The 21,324-nt window shown below is 45.1% G+C and overlaps 1 protein-coding gene across 1 annotated transcript in view; it reads right to left on the bottom strand.

Annotated features, from left to right (window-relative positions):
- Positions 1-21,324, bottom strand: part of FRAS1 (Fraser extracellular matrix complex subunit 1) — a 355,924-nt gene that overhangs the window by 84,171 nt on the left and 250,429 nt on the right. Inside the window, exons 31-37 of the mRNA XM_063136077.1 lie at positions 19,977-20,093; positions 16,118-16,232; positions 15,039-15,176; positions 9,341-9,373; positions 7,098-7,229; positions 6,425-6,550; positions 4,576-4,823 (exon numbers count right to left, since the gene is read on the bottom strand). Of these exons, the coding sequence (XP_062992147.1) occupies positions 4,576-4,823; positions 6,425-6,550; positions 7,098-7,229; positions 9,341-9,373; positions 15,039-15,176; positions 16,118-16,232; positions 19,977-20,093 (909 nt within the window). The remainder of the gene's footprint in view (positions 1-4,575; positions 4,824-6,424; positions 6,551-7,097; positions 7,230-9,340; positions 9,374-15,038; positions 15,177-16,117; positions 16,233-19,976; positions 20,094-21,324) is intronic.

The raw sequence follows: 21,324 nt of genomic DNA, 5'->3' as shown, positions 1-21,324 counted from the left end.
GTCAACGAAAGTATGATTCCTTTGTGGCTGTTTGGTTACCGTTTTTTAAAAATATATTAATATGGCAGAACACAGCCGGACGGTACCTGGATATTACAAATCATTACGGTTGTTGTCAATGATTTGATATTATTTATGTTCAAAAGGTGAGCATGCTTCCTGAAGGATTCTGTATTTTCGTACTTTGTAACTTGATCTAGGGGTGGGAGGGGAGGTTGGGAAGTGTTGTATGATATTGTATTTTGTAAAACATAATAATAATAATAATAATAATAATAATAATAATAATAATAATAATAATAATAATGGTGGTGGTGGTTTGGCCCTGCCCACTTTGCATTGGTTCGTGCCCACAGGTGGTCTAAGAGCTTGGTTCGTTTGGAATTTGGCCCATGGACTGGAAAAGGTCCCCCACCCTGGTTCAGGGCTTTATAGATTGGTATCAGCATCTTAAACTGGGCTTGGTAATCATCATAGGTAGCCAGTGGTGTCAAGATGAGGCCCAGGTTCCCTGGTTTGGTTTCAGATGCTGAGTCAGACTCAGAGGCTGAACAAGAAGAAGTCCAGCCAAGACAAAGATCCGGGGAGGAAATTCCCCAAGTCTGTCCAGGAATCAGGGAGGAATGGTATCGAACAGGAGGTGCAGGCTCGGAGATCGTCTTCCCCGTCCCCTTGGGAACTCAGCTCTTGTGGGAACGGGAGGGAGCACTGGAACTGACAGATCCCAGAGTCTGCGGCAAGGGGAAGTGAGCAGAGTTGAGAGGAGGTGGAAAGTGGTCCACCAGACTAGCTGCATGTCAGAAGTTGGGTCAAGACACCCTCCCTCAAGGAGGAGTCCAGTAAAAGCCTGTTGGGCAAGACAGAAACCTGCCCATTTAGACAACTGCCTTGCTTTGTTTGGCTAATTAGGCTAGCTCCTAGCCTTCACAGTCACTGCAAGTGTGAAGAGGTGTCTATTTACTGAATAAAGGCTTTGTGGATTGCACAGCGAATCTCTGTTGCCTCACATTTCGGTGGGAAGACTTGGAATCCTGACAAGGAAATTATCAGAAGCGTGATTCCTTCTTCTCACTCAAGGGTCGGGGGGGGGGGATACCTCTTCTGAGATGGTTCCTGCTATGACACATGTGTGCACCTTCCAAAATCTAAGGAAGAATATCCAAACGAATGTTTTATTCATATACCAACTTATGCAAATTCAATTACTTAATCAGGAAATTAACTATTAAACAGACAATTAACCAATTACGATGCCTCTGAGAGCCAACTCACATGCTTCTATGAACTCCTCATTCTAAGGAGACCTTAATCCATCCAACAACATTTTTTGTTGTCATTCTGACATTGCATTTTATTTTTGCAAAATTGAAGTCATTTACGGCGGGAAGCGTGCCAATAATATCAGAGTACCAGCTGCAAGCGCATTTTGGATTGCCATTTCAATCCCTAAAGAACAGGATGAGGTGGTATTTGGGGGGAAATGGCATAAAAATAGGAACAGCAGCATGAATGGTATGTCCTGTATTCTGCCCACGACTTTTTTTTTTTTTTAAAAAGTGTTGTGTTATGTAAAGTCCTGAAAATACAAAATGCTGACAGAGGCTTACAAGGCCCACTGCCAAAGACTGCTGTGTGGGACTGAAATAAAATCACAGAACTGGAGAAGAGAAGTCTAAGCCCCAAACCCACAATAAAGAACTCAGCATTTCAGATGCCCGGGGGTGTGTGTGTCCTACTTTACAGAGGGATGTCCTCTATTTTGGAGAGCTGGCAGAGGACAGTCCTCTATTTTAAGAGGTCCACTATTTGAGAAGCTGTCCCATCCAAGCCTAGTTTAAAGTCAAAGGGCAATAAGAAGGGGGAAAACAGAGGCCTTGGAGTAGTCCATCGACAACAACAGGTGAGCACCCGGACAGCACATTGAGCAGGTAGACAAGTCACCTGGTGACAGACTTCTCTACTATGGTGAGATGTATTGTATTTCAAATTAAATTACAGATGTTTTTAAATTTGCACCTATACAGATAAATTTGCATATGCAAACACCATGCAAATTGGTGCCCTCTTTTTGCATTATGCAGTCCCTCTTTTTTGGAACTCTAAACCCACATAATTCAGATCCCCACAGTATGCCTCAAAGGCCTACTAACATACTGACTGTCAAGATCAAATCGGTCTCCCTGGTGTGTATCCCGAATGGGACTCAAAGCCTTTTTAAATTCTTAAAAAATACTCAAAACTCCCAAAATTGGGTCTTACGATTTTTCTGGTACATTGTACATGAAGTCCTAACAGCGTGCCAGATTTCAAGCTTGTACCTCATGTGGAAATGGGGGAAACATTTCCAGACGTACAAACCCACGCACATACTTTCAGCGCTATAGGTAGAAATAAACACCAGTTCTTACCATTTTGCCACGGCAACAACAAAGGTTGAACAAGCCACTCAGATGAGTTTGTCACGTGCACAATCGACTGCAACTCATTTTTGGAGGCCCTGGCACTAATCTTTTTAGCAGCTACTGTAAACAGGGCTACTTGATTAGTCACGTAAGGACCCGTATCTACAAGTAGTTTACCCATCTGCTCGGCCAAATGTCTATCAAACATTCCTTGCAGCAAAAGTGCAAGAAATCTTTTCCTGGGACCGGCATGCAGTTCGCAGAAAAATACACAATGAATACTATCCTCTCTTTGTGGAGCCCCACATGATAGAAGGTAACTTTCTATGTTCCCAAGCAGTCGTGGCCCTTCCCACATGAACTGACCTTTCTCTCATTACCGTACTTGCACCAAAAGTGGGTGCAGGGGCAGTAGATGGGGGTTGGCCAGGGTGCATGGGAAAAGGGGTAGAAAACTGCAATAAAAGAAAGAATTTAAAAAATCATAACCGAGGGCAATCAGTTCCTCTCACAGGAACTGTACATGTACATTGATGGTGCTATATAAAATAATAATAATAATAATAATAATAATAATAATAATAATAATAATAATAATGTAAGCATGCTTGCTGCTGCCTACTACACGGGGGGCCAGTAAACTCAAGAAGTTTAACAGCACCTGACTCCAGGATTAGCTGAATTTCCACTTTACCTCTGCACTTCACCTCCACCTCAATGTAACATGCACAGTCCACAACACCTGGTTAAAAAGAAAGGACCCATTATTTCCCCCACACACACCCCGCCTTTTTTTGGCAGCTGCAGAGGACACTGTATAAAAGGTTAAAACTTTTGCCAAGTAAGGACATTGAGAGGGATGTGGGTAGTTTATGTTACAGCGGCCTCCCTCGCACATTTACTACTTTAGAAAGCAGCCGCTGGACCGAGATCAGCTTTTGTCTGTGAATAATAAAACGCGGACAGAGAGCAGGCGACGTGCCCGGATTTTGTTAGCAGCTCCTTGAAATGCCAGAGAGGACAGGCCACGTTTCCACCTGCATGGGAGTCAGACTTGCGTTTCTTGAAGAGCTGGACGGATGCCACCCTTCACGCCCTTACAGAGCCTTCAGAAATGTTTCGTCTACCAGAACATTGGGTGGGGAATATCAGGAGGATCCAAACTAACAACCTGAGCCTGGCAGCCGTCAGACACAGTGGTGTCGTGGTACATGTTGAAGTACAGGTCAGTTTGCCACTGTCTCCATCACTTACCATTCAGGGCTCACTTGGGCTACAGGGGCACCAGATATGAGCCCACAAGGTCCAGGCCCAGCTGCACCACTGCTCCCATGTAGCTCAAGTTGCCGACTTTGAGGTCAACCCCATTATTACCCCTTTAACTCTACCTTGAAACTGCAGCAAATCACCTGGTTCTATTTCCCTCCAGGACATGCAAAGCTTCAGCGCTGGTTTCCGCATAACTAGGGATGGACGGACTCACCTGCATCCAGATCTATTGGACGCTCGCCAATATTCTTGTGTAAATGGAGCCTTTAGGGCCGCCATTTACAAAATGCGGTAAATACGCAATTTCGGAAGTTCCAGAAATTGTGTATTTCCTGCCTTGCATAAATGGCAGCCCACAAAGGCCCCATTTATGCACGATTAAGGGCGTGAATGCTTCATTCACGCTTTTACTCTTGCATAAATGGGGCCTTTACGGTAGCCATTTACACCAGGTAGGGAGATACGTAATTTCTGGAGCCTCCACTGTGCAGGACAATGGCGGCTCCAAACCAGGCCAGATGGCTGCTGGACCCTCGTCAGACTGTGGGGCGCTTGAAGAGTGGGCCCATAAATGCACCTTCAGACCCCCAGACCCAGTCATGTACCCGCAACATCCCTATGCATAACAAACCTCTTTTAGAGCAACAGCAGTGGGCCAGCCTAGTTCCCCCATCTTCCTTCTGGCCAACTGGCAACCCTACATACACACACACACACCCCTTCCCAAGCTCCTCAATAATAAAGCTATGAAGTTTGGTCCAGCCTGTGGCTTAAGCCATTGTGTTGCCACTTCAGATGCCATGTCTGAGCACACATTTGGACGTACCAACGATACCAGCGCATACAGCTCTATATTGAGGCTAAGAGGTAAAACAGAGGAACTGCAAAGGGATGAACTGCTTACGGTATAAGCGAAATGGGACCGGGTGATGATCACCGAGCTTTTACCAGCCACCGTGATGGTCAGTGAACAGCCAGGATCCAGCCTGGGCCCGCTGTTGTCCATTTGCCTCACTTCCACTTTCAGCACGGCTGTTGCAGTGGTCATGCCGTCCGTTACTGAAATCTCCATCACGTCTTCTGCCACAGATGAGCCATCGTGGATATACTGCAAAGCATTCCGGGTGATCTCCTCGTATGTGAACGTATCGCCTTCTCGGAAAGAAAGAGTGAAATCAGGAGTTCTTCAGTTACATCACACTGAATAAATCATTACTAAATGAGCGCCCATTTAGTAAAATCAGAAATGTATCTCATTGTACGTCTAGGGACGTATGGCCATTTTGTTGGATTCATTTTGGCTTCAGATTTGCCCCATTTGCCAAGAAAACAAATGTGAACGCTAGAAAAATGTGCATTTTTAAAAATGTCACGCGTTTGTCTAAGTGGAGAAGGTACAAATGCTGAACGCGCAGTTTAAAAATGGGCACTGAAATACACACTTTTCCAGTTTGAAAAGAACAAAAAGTTCGTATTTGGGAACCAGATGAATCTTGCTCAGAGGTGAAAATTGGGAAATCTTGAGACGCTCACACCTCGCTGCTCCTCTTATTCCTACATATGTCCCATAAGTAAACCTGCACCTGGATGCAATGCAAAGGCACAGACTTGGACTAGGGCTATAGTGAAGCTGCACGTGCCACTAACGAGCAGAAAAATAAGTGATGCCCCCACAGCCCGCCAAAGCCCTAACACTGTGCCTTAGTGGTGGATACAACAGATCGCTCCCATTTCAGTTTATTGAAGTGAGCTTGCTTGAGTCCTGAGCACGCCCACTTCAAGCAAACTTAGAAAGAATGCTGTCGGTTAAGAATAAAGGTGGACAATGCCCAGCACCACCATCCCGCCTTTCTCCCCCCCACCCTCCCTGTGATCCTCCAGACCCCGTCTCTGAGGGAAGCGCAAATCAGCAAGACCCGAACTCACCAAAGTCCTCCGAATACCCGCTTAAAGTTCGCTCTAACTCAAATCCATATCAAGTTGTGAGCTTTGTTCCCCCCACTTTTTGCATGAAAATTCGTGCATATTTTCCCAAATGCATGCATATCTTTGGAACGTACACATTCTTCTCTCACTGGTCAACATTTCTGATAAGTGCGCATTTTTTCATGTGCATTTTTCAAATGTATGCATGCTGTCACACACATTGGGTGTGTGTGTGGTTTCCCGTGAATCACACCGCGAGTTCAGAAATGTACAGACTTCGACCTCAGATCGCTTCAGAGTCCATGTTCTGTGTATAAGTCCAAGCTAGGCAGATGCTGACCAAAACCAAAATGAAATGGACTTCTCATACATTCCTAGCATCCCCTTTAAATTCAATTTACTCAGCAGCCTTCTGTGGGAAGGAAAAGAGGGATGTGTCTGCCTCCTCTGCCTTTTGTGTCCTGCCTAGTAGTGCAGTAGGACAAAAGGCTTCAGAGAACTTTGGTGTGACATGGGAAACTACATGCCCCATGGCCAGTGGGGATTTTTGTCCTTGGGTCTACTTTCTCCCCAAAAATTCTCAGGGCTTTTTCTTTCAGAGTCCACAGATAAACTCCAGGTAGGAAAATACTTGCACATGGGCACTTGTGAACTGTGGCACAAGGGTTAACTTCAGTCACAAATGCATGGGCCAGGAAGCTGTCACACATTGCTGATGCATGTGTGGACAGCAAAATAAACACGGTTTGCCCCGGACTTCATACATTTTTCCTGCTCAGGACTTTTCCCAGTTTGCAAAAGCAGCCTGAGACTTCTGCCCAGCTTACCTGCGCTCATGTGGGTAGGGAATCCAGAGCTGTGCTTGAGGAGAACTCCATGGCGCGGAGGTTCCACCACCTCAAAGAAGAGGTCTTCAGGAGCTGTGTCCACATCACTGACCGTCAACTGTATTCCTAAACCATCCAGGAATGGAGGTTGGGGGAAGCAAAGTTTATTTATTTGGATATTTAGCCTCTTGGGGTGAGTTACGTTTACAAACAGGTGGTAAAAGGGAAAGAGTGAATTGTATGATGCAAAAGCAGCAATATGAACAAAGATAAATCCACCAAAGCCAGTAGTACGTTGCAACCAGTTCCTAGACATGGTATTTGACTAGATTCACAGAGGACAGTATTAAAATGGCAGCTATGTATGTATTGGAATTAAATCTTAGCTGAACAGAGAACATTTGCCTCGTCACGTGGAGAGCAGCGTGGAACAAAAAAGAAGTGGACATGAGGGTCTCACGAGGGCTTTCCTGGATCTTGAGACCCTAGCGAGTTCTCGTGAGACTTGGGGAGCAATCACAAGAACCCCACAGGGATTTCTTCGGGCTGCATGGCTCCCCACATGACGAAGCAGACAAGAGGGCTGGTGGCACTGGCAAAATAAGGGGGCACACGACCGGGGAAGGGGGATGCGATGCCGTGGTGTTCTGGGTATCAAGTTGCTACTCCTTACCGATGGTAGCTGTGCCTCCTTGGTTGACCTGGAGGACTGGAGCGGTGATCTGCAATAACGAGGGCTGTTCATCCGTGGAGAGCAAGTGGATGGTAAACACCATCTCCGGACTCGTACGTTCCCCATCCGACACTGTGAGGAAAACATTTAAATGAGCGTGCCGAAGAGAAGAACCACTCTTAGATACAACATCTCCTCCCCCTGCCCCTTTTGCAAGCGAAATAAATGACTCACTGCCATTGCTGTTTTTGACCCTCAGGGTATCTTAAAAGCTGCCTCATTTCATAGGAACCTACCAGCAAAACCCTCGGAGTTCAGGCGGGTGGCGAGCAGGGACAGGGCCTCTTCGGTGGTGTCGTCCTGGCTGTGGGACAACCTTGCCAAACTTACTTAGCTGATGCCCACGTAACTATCCTTTTGGCATCAGGGGACAACTGTTTCGAAATCTCTGCTGGGTTTATTTATGATTTATTTCATTCATATCCTGCTGTTTTTCCTCCAAGGAAACCAAGGCGGCGTACATAATCCTCCTCTCTGTTTGATTCTCACCACAACAACCCTGTGAGGTAGGTTGGGCTGAGAGTCTGTGACTGGCCCAAAGTCACCCAGTGGGTTTCCATGGCCGAGTGGGGACTAGAACCTGGGATCTCCCGACTCCCAGTCCAACACCTTAGCCTCTACACCACACTGCATGCAACAGCGATATAGTGCTTCCAGGGACAAGCCATGACGCACGCGAAAACACTGCTTTTTGGAAGGGGCAGAAACCAGTATTTCCGTGCACGGTGGGACTTGCCCCCTAAGACAGTATATCACAGCTGCACATGGTAGGGGCCCTGCACAGACCAGGGCTGGCTCCATGTACACTGGGCCGTAGTGGGAGCTTTCCTTCTTTAAGTAAGCCAACTTAATAGTAAGATGGGATATCGCATTTTTAAATTACTAAAAACTGTAATAATAATATAGGACACCGTCTGTGTGTGTTTCTCTCTGTGTGTGAATGTGTGTGCCCCTGTAATATAAATCCACCTACTCCGTCTTTGTCCATTGTAATGAGAGCCATGATCCTGGTCTACTATAAAAACTACACTTTTTAATATAAAGTGCAATCCTTTTTTTAAAGTGTTATAGTTTTAGTAAAGATGCCCCCTGCCATCTGAGGAAAAGGTACCCATACCTGTCAAGTGAAAGCTTTCCTTTCTTAATCTGGAAATCCATGTTTGATGGCAGACCCAGAGCGTCATCACACAGGGGGAAATCGCATTGGCTTACCGTTGCTTCTCCCCCCGAGTGTTTGTCCCTCATTGCTTCCTCTTTTGAAAGAGGAAGTAAACAACCTGCACGTGGCCCATTCAGTGGGCCGTTTTGATCACGCTGCTTCTCCTGCACAGAGCAGGAGATAGCGGCAACTCCTGTCTTTAAAAATAAGTCGGACTTACTGGGGTGTTTTTTTGTGGCATGGAGAAGTTTAGAAGGGGCGGGAGGGGCGCGGGGGGCAGACAACGTCATGAGAAGGACCTACAAAAATCCCTGAGTGCCCAGTAATGAGTGTGCAATAAAACGCTTGTTTGATGGAGCTACCAGTCCTGGAATCTGAGTTGTCACTGAACAACTACAAAGCACTGGGGTGGGATGGGGGAGGGGCAATTTGCAGTGGGTAAACAGGTGAGAAGGCGGTGCTAAACCTTTCTCCTGCCTGCCAACTTTTACCTGCCTCTCGCTTGCCCCAGCTGGAGGCATGTGATGCCTTGGAGAGAAGGGTGTTGCTGGGTGTGGCATAGTGGCTAAAGTGTTGGACTGGGAATTGGGAGATCCGGGTTCTAGTCTCTGCTTGGCCATGGAAACCCACTGGGTGACTTTGGGCCAGTCACAGACTCTCAACGCAATCTACCTCACAGGGTTGTTGTTGTAAGGATAACATGGCGAGGAGGAGGATTATGTATGCCGCCTTGGGTTCCTTGGAGGAAAAAGGCGGGATATAAATAAATAAATAAAATAACAAGAGGGGATGGGTGAAGTTCACCTGCAAATTCCCACCTGCGCATTCTTCCCTCCTCTCCCGTTGCCATTTTGCACCTGCTTGGTGAGGACCCGGGCTCCCCCATAGCTTGATCCAAGCATCCTGAACTAACCTTAAGACTCCTGTGTGTTAGAAGCTTTGGGTTCTTTTTAAAAACAACAATAACAAATACAGTTCTATAGAAGTACACTGTTCAGACAATGGACAACAGATATCCGTATACCTGTAAAACGAAAGCTGACCGATTCTGGAAGACCTACAGGAAATAAAAGCAGAAAGAGAACACAACGGTCATCAGCATGTAAAAAAGTACAACATTAACGAACTTCAGCCACGAGCCATGTAAGCGGCTGATGCTGCTGAGATTCAGAATGGGGCGTGGGCGTGTCAGCAACAAAGTCTCCCAGTTTGGACATACTGAGCTTATTTACCATTCAAGCCAAGATGCCTTTGAATGTCAGTTAACCACGTAAAAAAGCCAGCCCATTCCAAACTGCCCCTTCCCTTCCCTTTGCCCTTACGGTAGAACCGACCACATTTTGCAGGGCGGAGGAAAGGAAGGCTTCCCACTGGATTTCATTAGGGCCTAACGCCTTAGCAGCAACAACAAAAAGTGCCTTGCACACAGATCTGTGGGAATTGTACTTTGCCAGAGCCTCTAGGCTCTAGGTGTAAATCTAAGACCATTCACAACTATTTGTGGAATGGGGGTGGAAGATTAAAAAAATAAACATTCTGGCAAACCCACGAGTGCCTCTTGGGTCTTGACTCAAGCAGCCTGTGTCTCATAGGACTGAGTAACCCCTCTCAAGCAGATGTGTTGAACTTCTTTCAGCCTGAGATCCGAATTCCATCTCGGAGAAGCTATCAGGGGCCACGTTCCAGTGGTGGGCGGAGCTGAAGGTGAAAGTATTTTAGCCAAAATACTAAAAACACCAATATATTTTAGCTCTAAGCTCTTACAGCCAGTAATTAAGCCTATGGGGAGGCAGTTCTGGATGGGTTTACACTCCCCCTGAAAGACTGCATTCGCAGCTTGGGGGTGCTTCTCGATCCGTCGCTCCAAATGACAGCCCAGAGAGATGCGACAGCCAGGAGGGCCTACTATCAGCTTCGGCTGATACGCCAGCTGCGCCCCTTCCTAGAGTTAGAAGACTTAAAGACATACTGCACGTGGTAACTTCGAGGTTCGACTTCTGAAACACACTATACATAGGGCTACCTTTGTGCTTAGTCCGGAAACTTCAACTAGTTCAAAATATGGCAGCCAGGTTGGTCACTGGTACACCTAGGGGTGAGTGCCACGACACAGGCTCTGAACAACAGACCCGGCCGCGGCTACTCCCTGCTCAAGCCAAGCACCACCGCTTGATACGTCTGAGGCAAGGGATAAAAACCACCTTCCTCCAAACTATGTGGAGAAAGGGGTTTAAATGAAGAAGGATTTCAATATATAAAATAAAACACTGTGAGTTATATGCGCTGAGGTGAATTATTGTCAGAGTGGGTGTTAAATGAGTAAACTTCAGATGATAAATGCCAAACAGACACGTGGGATTTTTGTGGTAGTTAAAAACAAAACAATTAAAATTTATTTTTAAAAGTTCACAAGTTTTGTTTCAAATAAAACAGTTAAAAACCTTTTTGAAACCTTTCATCCAATCCTTTCACTCATTCACATACATACTTTCCTTTTTCTCACACAATCAATCTTGAACTTTCTTTATTATCAGTATTGATTAATATACATCAACTATGTGCACACCACACTCCAAAGACACCACTCTTCTACACTGACCCTCAAATTTCCCAGAACTTAAGTACTCTAAACACAGAGAGCACTAAAGACTCTAAGAGTACCTAACAAGTCCCCCACAATCCCCTCTGCCCTTCCCTTATATATCACTCCTCCCCCTCCCAAGACATTCTAACTCCGCCCACTCAGGCCAACATTCTAAAACCCACAGACTTACAAACTGTAGACATACATTTGGGAACTGACTTGTGGGGTGTAACGCCACAGTGACCATATTACACCAATTTTAAAATCACTTCACCGGCTGCCAATTAGTTTCTGGGCAAAGTATAAAGTGTTGGTTATTACCTTTAAAGCCCTACATGGTTTGGGTCCAAGTTACCTGCGGGATCATCTTCTCCTGTACAATCCGCCCCGCACACTCAGGTCCTCTGGGGAAAACTTCAGTCAGCTAAAACTAGGCAGACAACTGTTACCCAGAGGACCTCCTCTTCCGCCGCTCCCAGACTGTGGCCCGCCGGGAGAGACTTGTCAACTTAATAGTCTTTTCGAATTCAAGAAGGCTGTAAAGATTGATCTCTTCCGGCAGGTCTACCCAGATGAATTTTAAGATATTTGACTGTTATTTTAATATTGTATCAGTTTTGTATGTTTTAATCAATTTTATGTATTTTATGGTATTTGTATCTAATGTTGTTCCTTGCCTCAATCCAGAGGGAGAGGCAGGTAAGAAATTATTATTATTATTATTATTATTATTATTATTATTATTATTATTATTATTTAAGATTGAGGGAAATACTGCATAAAAGCTGGGGAACATCTAAACTATTGGGGTTCAGGAGAAAAGGGATGGAGCCAGGGAAAGGGAAACCACGGAGGGCCAGATTTGGCGCCCAGGTCTTGTTCTACACCACTGCAGTAAAACTCCAAGGGTCAAGAATATATTCTTTTGTACGTTCAGTCTCTGGCATTTCCAGCTAAAGGTCTTTGAGAAATAGGAGTTGGATAAGACAATCCCCAAAGTATTGCTTCTGAGTTAGATAATTTCTCTGATCCTATATAAGGCAGAAAGTTCTCGTTCTCGTTCTCTCTCTCTCTCTCTCTGGTCTCTCTCCTCTCTGCATTGTCAAGGTTTTCACAACTGACTCCTTAAAAACAGAAATGTTTTGGCACTGAACGTTGAAACGGCAAGGCCCTTAAAATTCCAGTGCTTCTCGCAGATAACACTGAAGCACATTCTTCGACTCAAAATCCATTCCAGGATCAGAACAGGCCTCTTGAGCGAGTGGAACTCAGATTAGTTTAAATTTGTCATATGTCTCTTCCACGCGAGACAGGAAAAAATAATTTAAGAGTGCACATAAAAAAACAAGGCAAAAAAGAAGCCATCTCTTTAAAAACATAACACATCCACTCAGGGCCAGCTTATTTGTGGCAAGCAAATGCCAATACAAATAATAAAAAAGGAAGAATGGAAAGTATTCCTGAAAAATAGCCGGGCTTATGCTGCTTTTGGCATCCTATGGCTCCCATTCATTTTAATAGAACTTTAGCAGAATAACTTCCTGGTGGACTGTGCTTCACGTATTTAGTGCCAGGAGTACTAGGCATAGCAAATCTCATTTTTCCTGTCTGTAAACTGGCACTGAAAGCCATTTTCTCATTTCACAGGCCCACTGGGAGAATTGGCTTGTTTGTTTGATTGCTTGGTACCTTCGAAAAATGGCAGCTGTTTGCATTGTAATATACTCAAGCGAGCTACGTGTTAACGGCCAACGCTATGAACTATTTGACGGTACACCAGGGAGTGTCATGAACTGATATTTTTTTATGTCCCTGGTAAAATCCAATGATTTAGTAATATAATTGCTTTTAGATTTCATTGCCTTGGAAGACGCCATCCAACAAACGAGACTGCGTATATCAGCAGAACCGCCGCCTATCATAAGGAGAGGGATTACAATGAGTTGATTGCACTGCAGATGGAAAGAACGCCGTTCTAGCACAATGGAATGGATGTCCATGACAGGAAAGTGCCCGTGCTTAAACCGGTCTTTTACGCGCGCCCCCTTCCTTAACAAATGGAAGCTCTAATTCTCAGAGTCTTCGACTGAGCACAAGTTCCACCATCAAACATGGGGACAGTCAAGGTCTCACTTCACAAAGCATTAATTCTCCAAGCATCTCTGAAGCATCGATCCAGATGACTTTCTATTCCTATCACAAGGGCAAAGTCACATAAGCTATCCTCGCCACAGTTCTGTCAAAGTAACTAGGCTGAAAAGATACAGATTTGCACAAGACTTTATATAGGGGATTTGATGCTGAGCAGGGATTTGAACCCGTGTCTTCCATGCACAAACCCAATACACTACCCGATGGACTAGGTGAATTCTCTTAGGGCTTAACTACACATTACCGTCAAACAGGTGGAATGAAACCCGACAGCCTAAGAAAAGCGGCTACTATAGGAGAGTGTGATTTGGAGGGGAGCAATCACTCTGTGTGTGTGTTTAACTGTAACACCTTTTCCCGCTCCAAATCACTCCTCCCAAACCTGCTTTCCCTCAAACCCATAGGATTCCAAACACTTTTGCAAGGCTAAATGGCCATCGCACGAGGTACTGGTTCCCCTCTCTTTGCAACTGGTTAGGCCTCATCTTGCGTCCAGTTCTGGGCACCACACTTCAAGAAGGATGCAGACAAGCTGGAGTGTGTTCAGAGGAGGGCAACCAGGATGATCAGGGGTCTGGAAACAAAGCCCTATAAGGAGAGACTGAAAGAAGTGGGCATGTTTCGAAGACTGAGGGGAGACATGATAGCACTCTTCAAGGGTCTGATAAGTTGCCACACAGAGATACTGATGGAGATACTTCTCGATCATCCCAGAGTGCAGGACACAGAATAATGGGCTCAAGTTACAATAAGCCAAATTATGGCTGGACATCAGGAAAAACTTCCTGGCTGTTAGAGCAGTATGACAATGGAACCAGTTACCTAGGGAGGGTGTGGGCTCTCCCACACTAGAGGCCTTCAAGAGGCAGCTGGACAACTATCTGTCAGGGATGCTTAAAGGTGGATTCCTGCATTGAGCAGGGGGTTGGACTTGATGGCCTTATAGGGTCCTTCCAACTCTACTATTCTATGATTTGAAACCTCACAAGGTTGGCAATTTTTGTGGAGAGGCAACAGGCAGGGAAAGGCTTAAGCACTCTTCTTCCTCAGCTTCTCTGCTCCAAATTGCCCCTTTCAAAGAACCCCGCTCTCTCCCTCTCTCTTTCTTTTAAATGGAGTCATGCACGTAACACTGAGGCTTCAATCCTCAGCTCTCAAACCTTATGTCCAGCCTCTTATCCCTTTGCATGAATGCTGATGCCAGGCCAATGTCTCCTGCTCTGTTAGCATCTGTTGGTACCTTTTCTCAAATGATGTTAGTTCATTTGAGAAGGCTTCCAAATTTGTGTTCCCTGCGAATACTGAATTTATCCCATCCTCTTCCTCCCTTTGTTCCTGGCATTGGTAGCCTACTTTGTCCAAGAAGTTCATACATTTTCATTGAAGCTCCCGGACCTCCACCTAGAATGTTATTAGCACATCCTAGGTAAGTTAGAACTCTTCCTACATTGCATAATATTCATTGCTGAAATTAGTTCACACTTTAGTATAACTGTCTCCTCCTGATACATCAATTCATACCTAAAAGAACTCAAATTCATAAATAATAATAATAATCCTAAGTGCTCTTCCTAAGGAATTAGACCAACTGAACTACTAAGAGTTACTTGTGAGTAAATATGCCCAGGATTGCCACACTAGGTTCTTAAAACCAATTTCACATGTGCCGAACGAGCACGTGGTGCCATCCAGGAGGCCAGACTGTACCACTTATAGGCTGCTGGTGGGACTATGTGCCTAAATACTCACCAGTATTGTCCCATGGAAAGCTACCTTCCCAGGAAGAACGGCATTTTTTTTTTTGCCTGCTTTATCTATTAAGAGATATCTTAATAGATATGCTTTATCTTAATAGATATGCTTTATCTATCTATTAAGATAGATAAAGCGCTGAATTACAGGTATGTGAACTTGCAGTGTGGAGAAACGCACCACTACCACCAAGCACCTGCCACTTCCATTGAGTACAATTGGACTAGCTTCTTACCAGCAAAGGAGAACTCCATCATCTCTCTCATATGTGGGGCTGCAGTGGGGGGATGGTACACAATTTGGCCGTGGTTGATGTCAGCCTGCGTAAAGTATTTTAACGGGGACAGTGGCTTGTCCCTATGTTCCACAATACCTGCAGAGATTGAAAAAGAGCTTCGTTCTAAATGTGCAACCTATGTTACGATTCGAGAAAGTTTTTAACAAGTATGTTTTAGCAATGCCTCCCATCTTGCTCCGCCCATAACGCCATGTGTAGCTCTGATGACTTTGCTATATCTCAACTTATAACCACTGAACGGTCTGTTTTATGGGATGAAACCAGAACCTTCTGGTCTGCACAACAGCACCATGAGAACTGAGAAGCAAAGTTACAACATTTCTGGACTTGTAAATACAAGTCTTGGAATCGCTTCAAATAGGAAGTAAACGTATTACGCTCCTTGAGTACTTCTCTGGGGCAGATTTTAATTTCAACCAGAAAGGAAATGCACTATTGTCCTCATTCTCACTCAGCCAGCCCCTGACATCCAGTAGCCAGTGCCAGTTTTAGGAACAAGCCAAGTAAGCCATGGCATAGGACCTCATATTATGAGGGGCCTCTAAAAATGTTGGCGATAATTAAGATGCAAATCACTTTGGTTTAAATACATTGGAAAGCCTGGAATGACTGACAGCAGAGTTGCTTTATTCAGAGGAAGTGTGGCAACACAATATTTCGTATTGGAGGCAATAAGCGCTTTAAAGAAGTTCAAATCAACTTACTTTATTAGAGCTTTTACACAGATCTTCAGATAAGACTACAAGCCCCCCTAACACTGCGAAGTACACTTTCCATTATAATGTAACACACTTTTCCCCTTTATTTTTATTGTATGGGACCTTTGAATCTTGGCATGACTTAGGGCCCCAACATGTCTTAATCTGCCCCTGCCAGCAACCCTTTGGAAAACTCCTTTTCCCAGGTCTATGTGCGTCTGGTATCTATCCCATCCTCTAGGCTGCTTGGTTACCACCCTCCAGGTTTCAACTGTAAATATAACAATATGAAGAATCTCCTTTATTAAGATTTCTTGCCTTGATTTGCTGGCAAGGGCACAGTCACGTTGTACACAACTTTCCCACTTGGACTCTCTGCGTTGACAAAGGAAAGATGATGTGGCTCTATTGGGGTCACACGATCTTCTAAGGCCTGAAAGAAATGAAGCGATGATACAAGGCACACAGGGACGGAGGGACTTAGGAGAGTTATCCAGAACAAATTAAGAGGAAGGAGCTGATTTTCAGAAGTGTTTGTAATATTTATAATATAGAGATCTTTCCAATAGACTTCCAGGTCACTTAACAAGCACGTTGTGTGATCTTGGGTTAGATGTGCAGGGTAAAAAATATAAGAAAAATAAAATTGGTTTTGTTTTTGTTTTTGAAAAAAAAGGAAGATGATTTCTGAAAATGGCATTCCCGAAAATTATACGTTTGTGGCACAATCTTACAAATGTCGTCTTCAAGTGTCAGACATCATTACACTGTAAACAGCTTTTCCCAAGCAAAGCTCTCTGAGAACGTGAGTTCTCATGAACGGGTGCAGGCATTTCCCCACAATGCACGCTTTGGCTAAGGCCTAAACTACATGTTATACCAAAAGGCAGGCAACAAAGAGTCCAGCAACTGATTTTGGGTGAGGGAACGTCACTCCTGGTGGGTGCAATTGGTGGTGGTGGGAGGAAAGTGGCAGGGGAGGCCATTTAAAGCAGCCTCCCCTTCGCCCCCTTTTCATTATGGCACTAAGCACCTTCCTTAGTGCTGTAGCAAGTCTAATTCAGGAAGGAATTACGCGGACTGGATCATACCAATGTTAGGGTGACCATATGGAAAGGAGAACAGGGCTCCTGTATCTTTAACAGCTGTACAGAAAAGGGAATTTCAGCAGGTGTCATTTGTATGCATGCAGCACCTGGTGAAATTCCCTCTCCATCACAACAGTTAAAGCTGCAGGAGACTGTCAAACTGGATGAATGCAAACAGGATTAACACCAGAATCGGAAAACTTGGTTTGAAGTGGGATTGCAAACCATAGGGTGACCACATGGAAAGGAGGATAGGGCTCCAGTATGACTAGCGTGACTAGATACAAAAGAGGGCAGGGCTCCTGCAGCTTCAACTGTCATGATGAAGAGGGAATTTCACCAAGTTCTTCATATGTACAAAGGTCACCTGCTGAAATTCCCTTTTCTATACAACAAAGATACAGGAGCCCAGTCCTCTTTTCCATATGGTCACCCTACAATACAACAAACCCAGAGCCTTTTATGAAGAAGAGATTGAACGACATGGTCTTTAGCCCTCTTTCCTCCCCGATGCCAAAAAGCATGACGAATCTGGTCCATAAAGGATAATATCTCAATAAAGTCTCAAAATCCATAGCAAGCAATTGGTTATAAAAACCCAGAACTGCTCTGAGCAACCAATGCTATTTCTTACCTTATAGAACCTCTTTCCACCCAAGGGAAGATTTTCGAAAAGCCTTGGGGTGGGGGCTGCATTGCAGTGGTGGGTGGGAGTCAAAGCTAAAAGGGGCAGGGCCAGAGGCAAAGGGGCAGGGCCAACCCCAACCCCCAAATAGCCTATTTTACCTTAAAGCTCTTCCTGCCAGTAACGAAGCCCTTAGGAGAGGCATTTTGACCTTTTAGAACGGGGAAAAAACTGCAGAAATCAGTGGTCAGGGAGAAAGGGGTTGGGACAAGGGAAGGGGGCGTGGCCTTCTGGATTGGCAAACCAGGGTTGGATTGGCAACCCAGTCGGGCCAGAACTGGCCCCCAGGCCAAAGGTTAGAACTTAAGAAGTGCCATGCTGGATCACACCAAGGGTCCATCTAGTCCAGCCATCGGCCAGGGATGAACAAGCAGGACATGGTGCAACAGCACCCTCCCACCCATGTTCCCCAGCAACTGGTGCACACAGGCTTACTGCCTCAGATACTGAAGGTAGCACATAGCCATCAGGGCTAGTAGCCATTGTCAGCCTTTGCCTCTAGGAATTTATCTAAACCCCTTTTCAAGCCATCTAAATTGGTGGCCATCACTACATCTTGTGGTAGTGAGTTCCATAATTTAACTATGTGCTGTGTGAAGAAGTACTTCCTTTTATTTGTCCTGAATCTTCCACCAATCAGCTTCATGGGATGACCGCAAGTTCTAGTATTTTGAGAGAGGGATAAAAATGTCTCCCTCTCCACATTCTCCCTACCATGCATCATTTTGTACACCTCTATCATGTCTCCCCTTAGCCTCCTTTTTTTCTGTTGCACTGAGTTGACTTTTCCGACTGGCCACAGAGTTCCCTGGCAAGAATGGTGAAAGGAGAGAGTGCCGCTCTAGGAGAGCTGGGGCGACACAGGCTCTGAACACCAGACCCGGCCGCAGCTGCTCCCTGCTCAAGCCAAGCACCACTGCTTGATACGCCTGAGGCAAGGGATAAAAACCACCTTCCTCCAAACTATGTGGAGAAAGGGGTTAAAATGGAGAAGGATTTTAATATATATAATAATGCGCTGTGAGTTATATCTGTTTAGGTGAATGATTGTCAGAGTGGGTGTTATATGTGTAAACTTAAGATGATAAATGCCAAACAGACACGTGGGATTTTTGTGGTAGTTTACAAATAAAACAATCAAAATTTATTTTTAAAAGTTCATAAGCTTTGTTTCAACTAACAACATTTAAAAACCTTTTTGAAACCTTTCATCCAATCCTTTCACTCATTCACATACGCACTTTCATTTTTCTCACACAATCAATCTTGAACTTTCTTTATTATCAGTATTGATTAATATACATCAACTACGTGCACACCACACTCTAAAGACACCACTCTTTACACTGACCCTCAAATTTCCCAGAACTTAAGTACCATAAACACAGAGAGCACTAAAGACTCTAAGAGTACCTAACAAGTCTCCCCGAAAAGTTTTTTCAATCCCCTCCGTCCTTCCCTTATATATCACTCCTCCCCCCTCCCAAGACATTCTAACTCCGCCCACTCAGGCCAACATTCTAAAAACCACAGACTTACAAACTGCAGACATACATTTGGAATTGACTTGTGGGGTGTAACGCCACAAGAGCCAATGGGATTGCTTTGGTTTTTTTGCAGCAATGGCGGATGGGATACCATCGGGAGGACCCGGGGAGGAGAGAGGCCAGAGGAACTGTCAATCAAACGTTGCAATGGATTTTCCTCAACTCTACAGGAGCCCATAGTCACACAACAGTGGAGTTAGACCATGTTGTGTGGGGAGTACTCCCTAAAAACTCAACCGCCGAGTGGAGTTTTCCCACTACATAGAGAAATGTGTTGTATGAACTGAGCCATTGCCTGCAGTTTTATAGTTCAAATATCTGCCCCCTGCTCATCTCTCTTTTAGCTCCATTCATTTCGCATTCCGTGTCACCACACTAACAAAAGTCACTGGAGCATGCCCCAGGAAATGAGCAAAGCCCCATTTTTTCACAACAGCCGTTCAGTGTGGGAGGCCATTTTGCTGACCACAGATGCCAGCTCTCCTGATGAATAATCCCTTGGGGGCTGAAATGGGACAGAGGGAGGAGAAAGGGAGAGTTTCTAAATGCCACCCTCTAGGCAAAGTTCAAAATCTTATTTTTCAAGGATTCGCTTTAAATAACCCAAAAGCTTTAGGACAACCAGTGCTTTTATTTAGAATTTTCCAAACCAACAGAGAAATCCTTTAAAATGTCTACTCAGACACCCAGGTAAGTGGACATTAGACTGCACCCTTAATTTCCGGATATTCTCTACATGTGGAAAAAACCAGGAAATAGAAAAAAAGAGAGAGAGACCTGTTTCCTGTACGCTTCCCTAAAGGAACGTGCAAGTTTGGAGAAATAACATTGCATCCGTGGCCTTCAGTTGGACTCACAGTCATGTGGAAAGAAGATCCAAGGGAGAGGATGGGTGACCCCAGTGTGTGCGGCAGGATGGCGATGCTGAGCAGGTGGGTCTCCAGGTGGGCTTGCGGAGAGGCAGCGCTAGACACCTGCAAAAAGGTCATCACACAAATGAAGCCGAGGCAATGAGCATTGTACACATCACACCTGTTTTCGAACTGTATTGTGGGATTTGTGATTGCCAGAGCAGATGATGCTAACCTCTGCGTCTCCCAAAATTGATTTTTAAAATGTCCTCAGCACAATTTCCTACAGGCAAAACGCTCTGGGGTGGTGATCCTACGAATAGACCCACCGGTACGCTCTCCTCTTGACAAAATACACAGTTGTCGTGCTTTATCTACAGATGCGTAACCATTTCTCCCCAAGGACAATCTCTGTAGCGAAGCCTGGAACAGATAAGAAGTGAGTGCCTGGTCGTATCCCAAATCTGTCTAATGCTCCATCAGGCTGCAGCAAGGGAGGGAAGGGAAGCAGGGCTACCATTGGCTGCATCAGACACTGCCCTCCATCTGCCGTCACTTGGCAGCAGCCGTTCCATCAGGCTGCAGCAGAGCGGTGGAAGGAAGAGAAGCAGACTCATCCCATCACTTTTGGCTTCCCTTCTCCTCAAGCTCTTTCCATTCCCACTGGTCGTGATAAGAATTTGTAGCCAAGAGCTCGTGCCTGTTTGATTTCTCCCCTCCTCCTCCCTCCCAATCCCTTTTCCTTTCATGTTGGCTCAGTTCAGACAACACGCTAGTCAACAGTGGTTTGAAAACTCCATGGTGGAGGTTTTACACCACTGTTGAGAAACATGTTGTCTGATGGGAAAACTCCCATGTAATGGTGGAGGGTTTTTTTTAAAAAAGAAACACTCCACACAGAATATCAACGCTGTGTAGAGGAGAGTTCCTGCACAACCGTTGTGCTGCGTGTTGTGTGGAGGACACCGTGGGTTTTTCCATTGCATTGAGTTGATTTTTCCCACTGGCTACAGAGTTCCCTGGCAAGAGTGGCGAAAAGAGGGAGTGCCACTCTAGCAGAACCGCCAGGATTGGGTGTTTTTTTTTGCAGCAATGGCTGATGGGATACTATCGGGAGGATCCGGGGAGGAGAGAGCGAGGAGGAACTGTCAATCAAACATTGTGATGGATTTTACTCAATTCCCTGGTAGAACACAGTCACACAAAGGTGGAGTTAGAACATGTTGTGTGGGTAGTACCCCCTAAAAACTCAACCGTTGAGTGGCGTTTTCACACTGCATTGACCGAGCTGAGCCGTTGCGTATTTTAATCATTTTTATTTAAATCAAAGCTTTCTATTGGGAAAGGTCTCTTT

This window comes from Elgaria multicarinata, chromosome 10, assembly GCF_023053635.1.
Source record: "Elgaria multicarinata webbii isolate HBS135686 ecotype San Diego chromosome 10, rElgMul1.1.pri, whole genome shotgun sequence".
Lineage (NCBI taxonomy): Eukaryota > Metazoa > Chordata > Lepidosauria > Squamata > Anguidae > Elgaria > Elgaria multicarinata.
The sequence above is the reverse complement of the archived record's forward strand: the minus strand, read 5'-3'. Positions and strand labels throughout refer to the sequence as shown.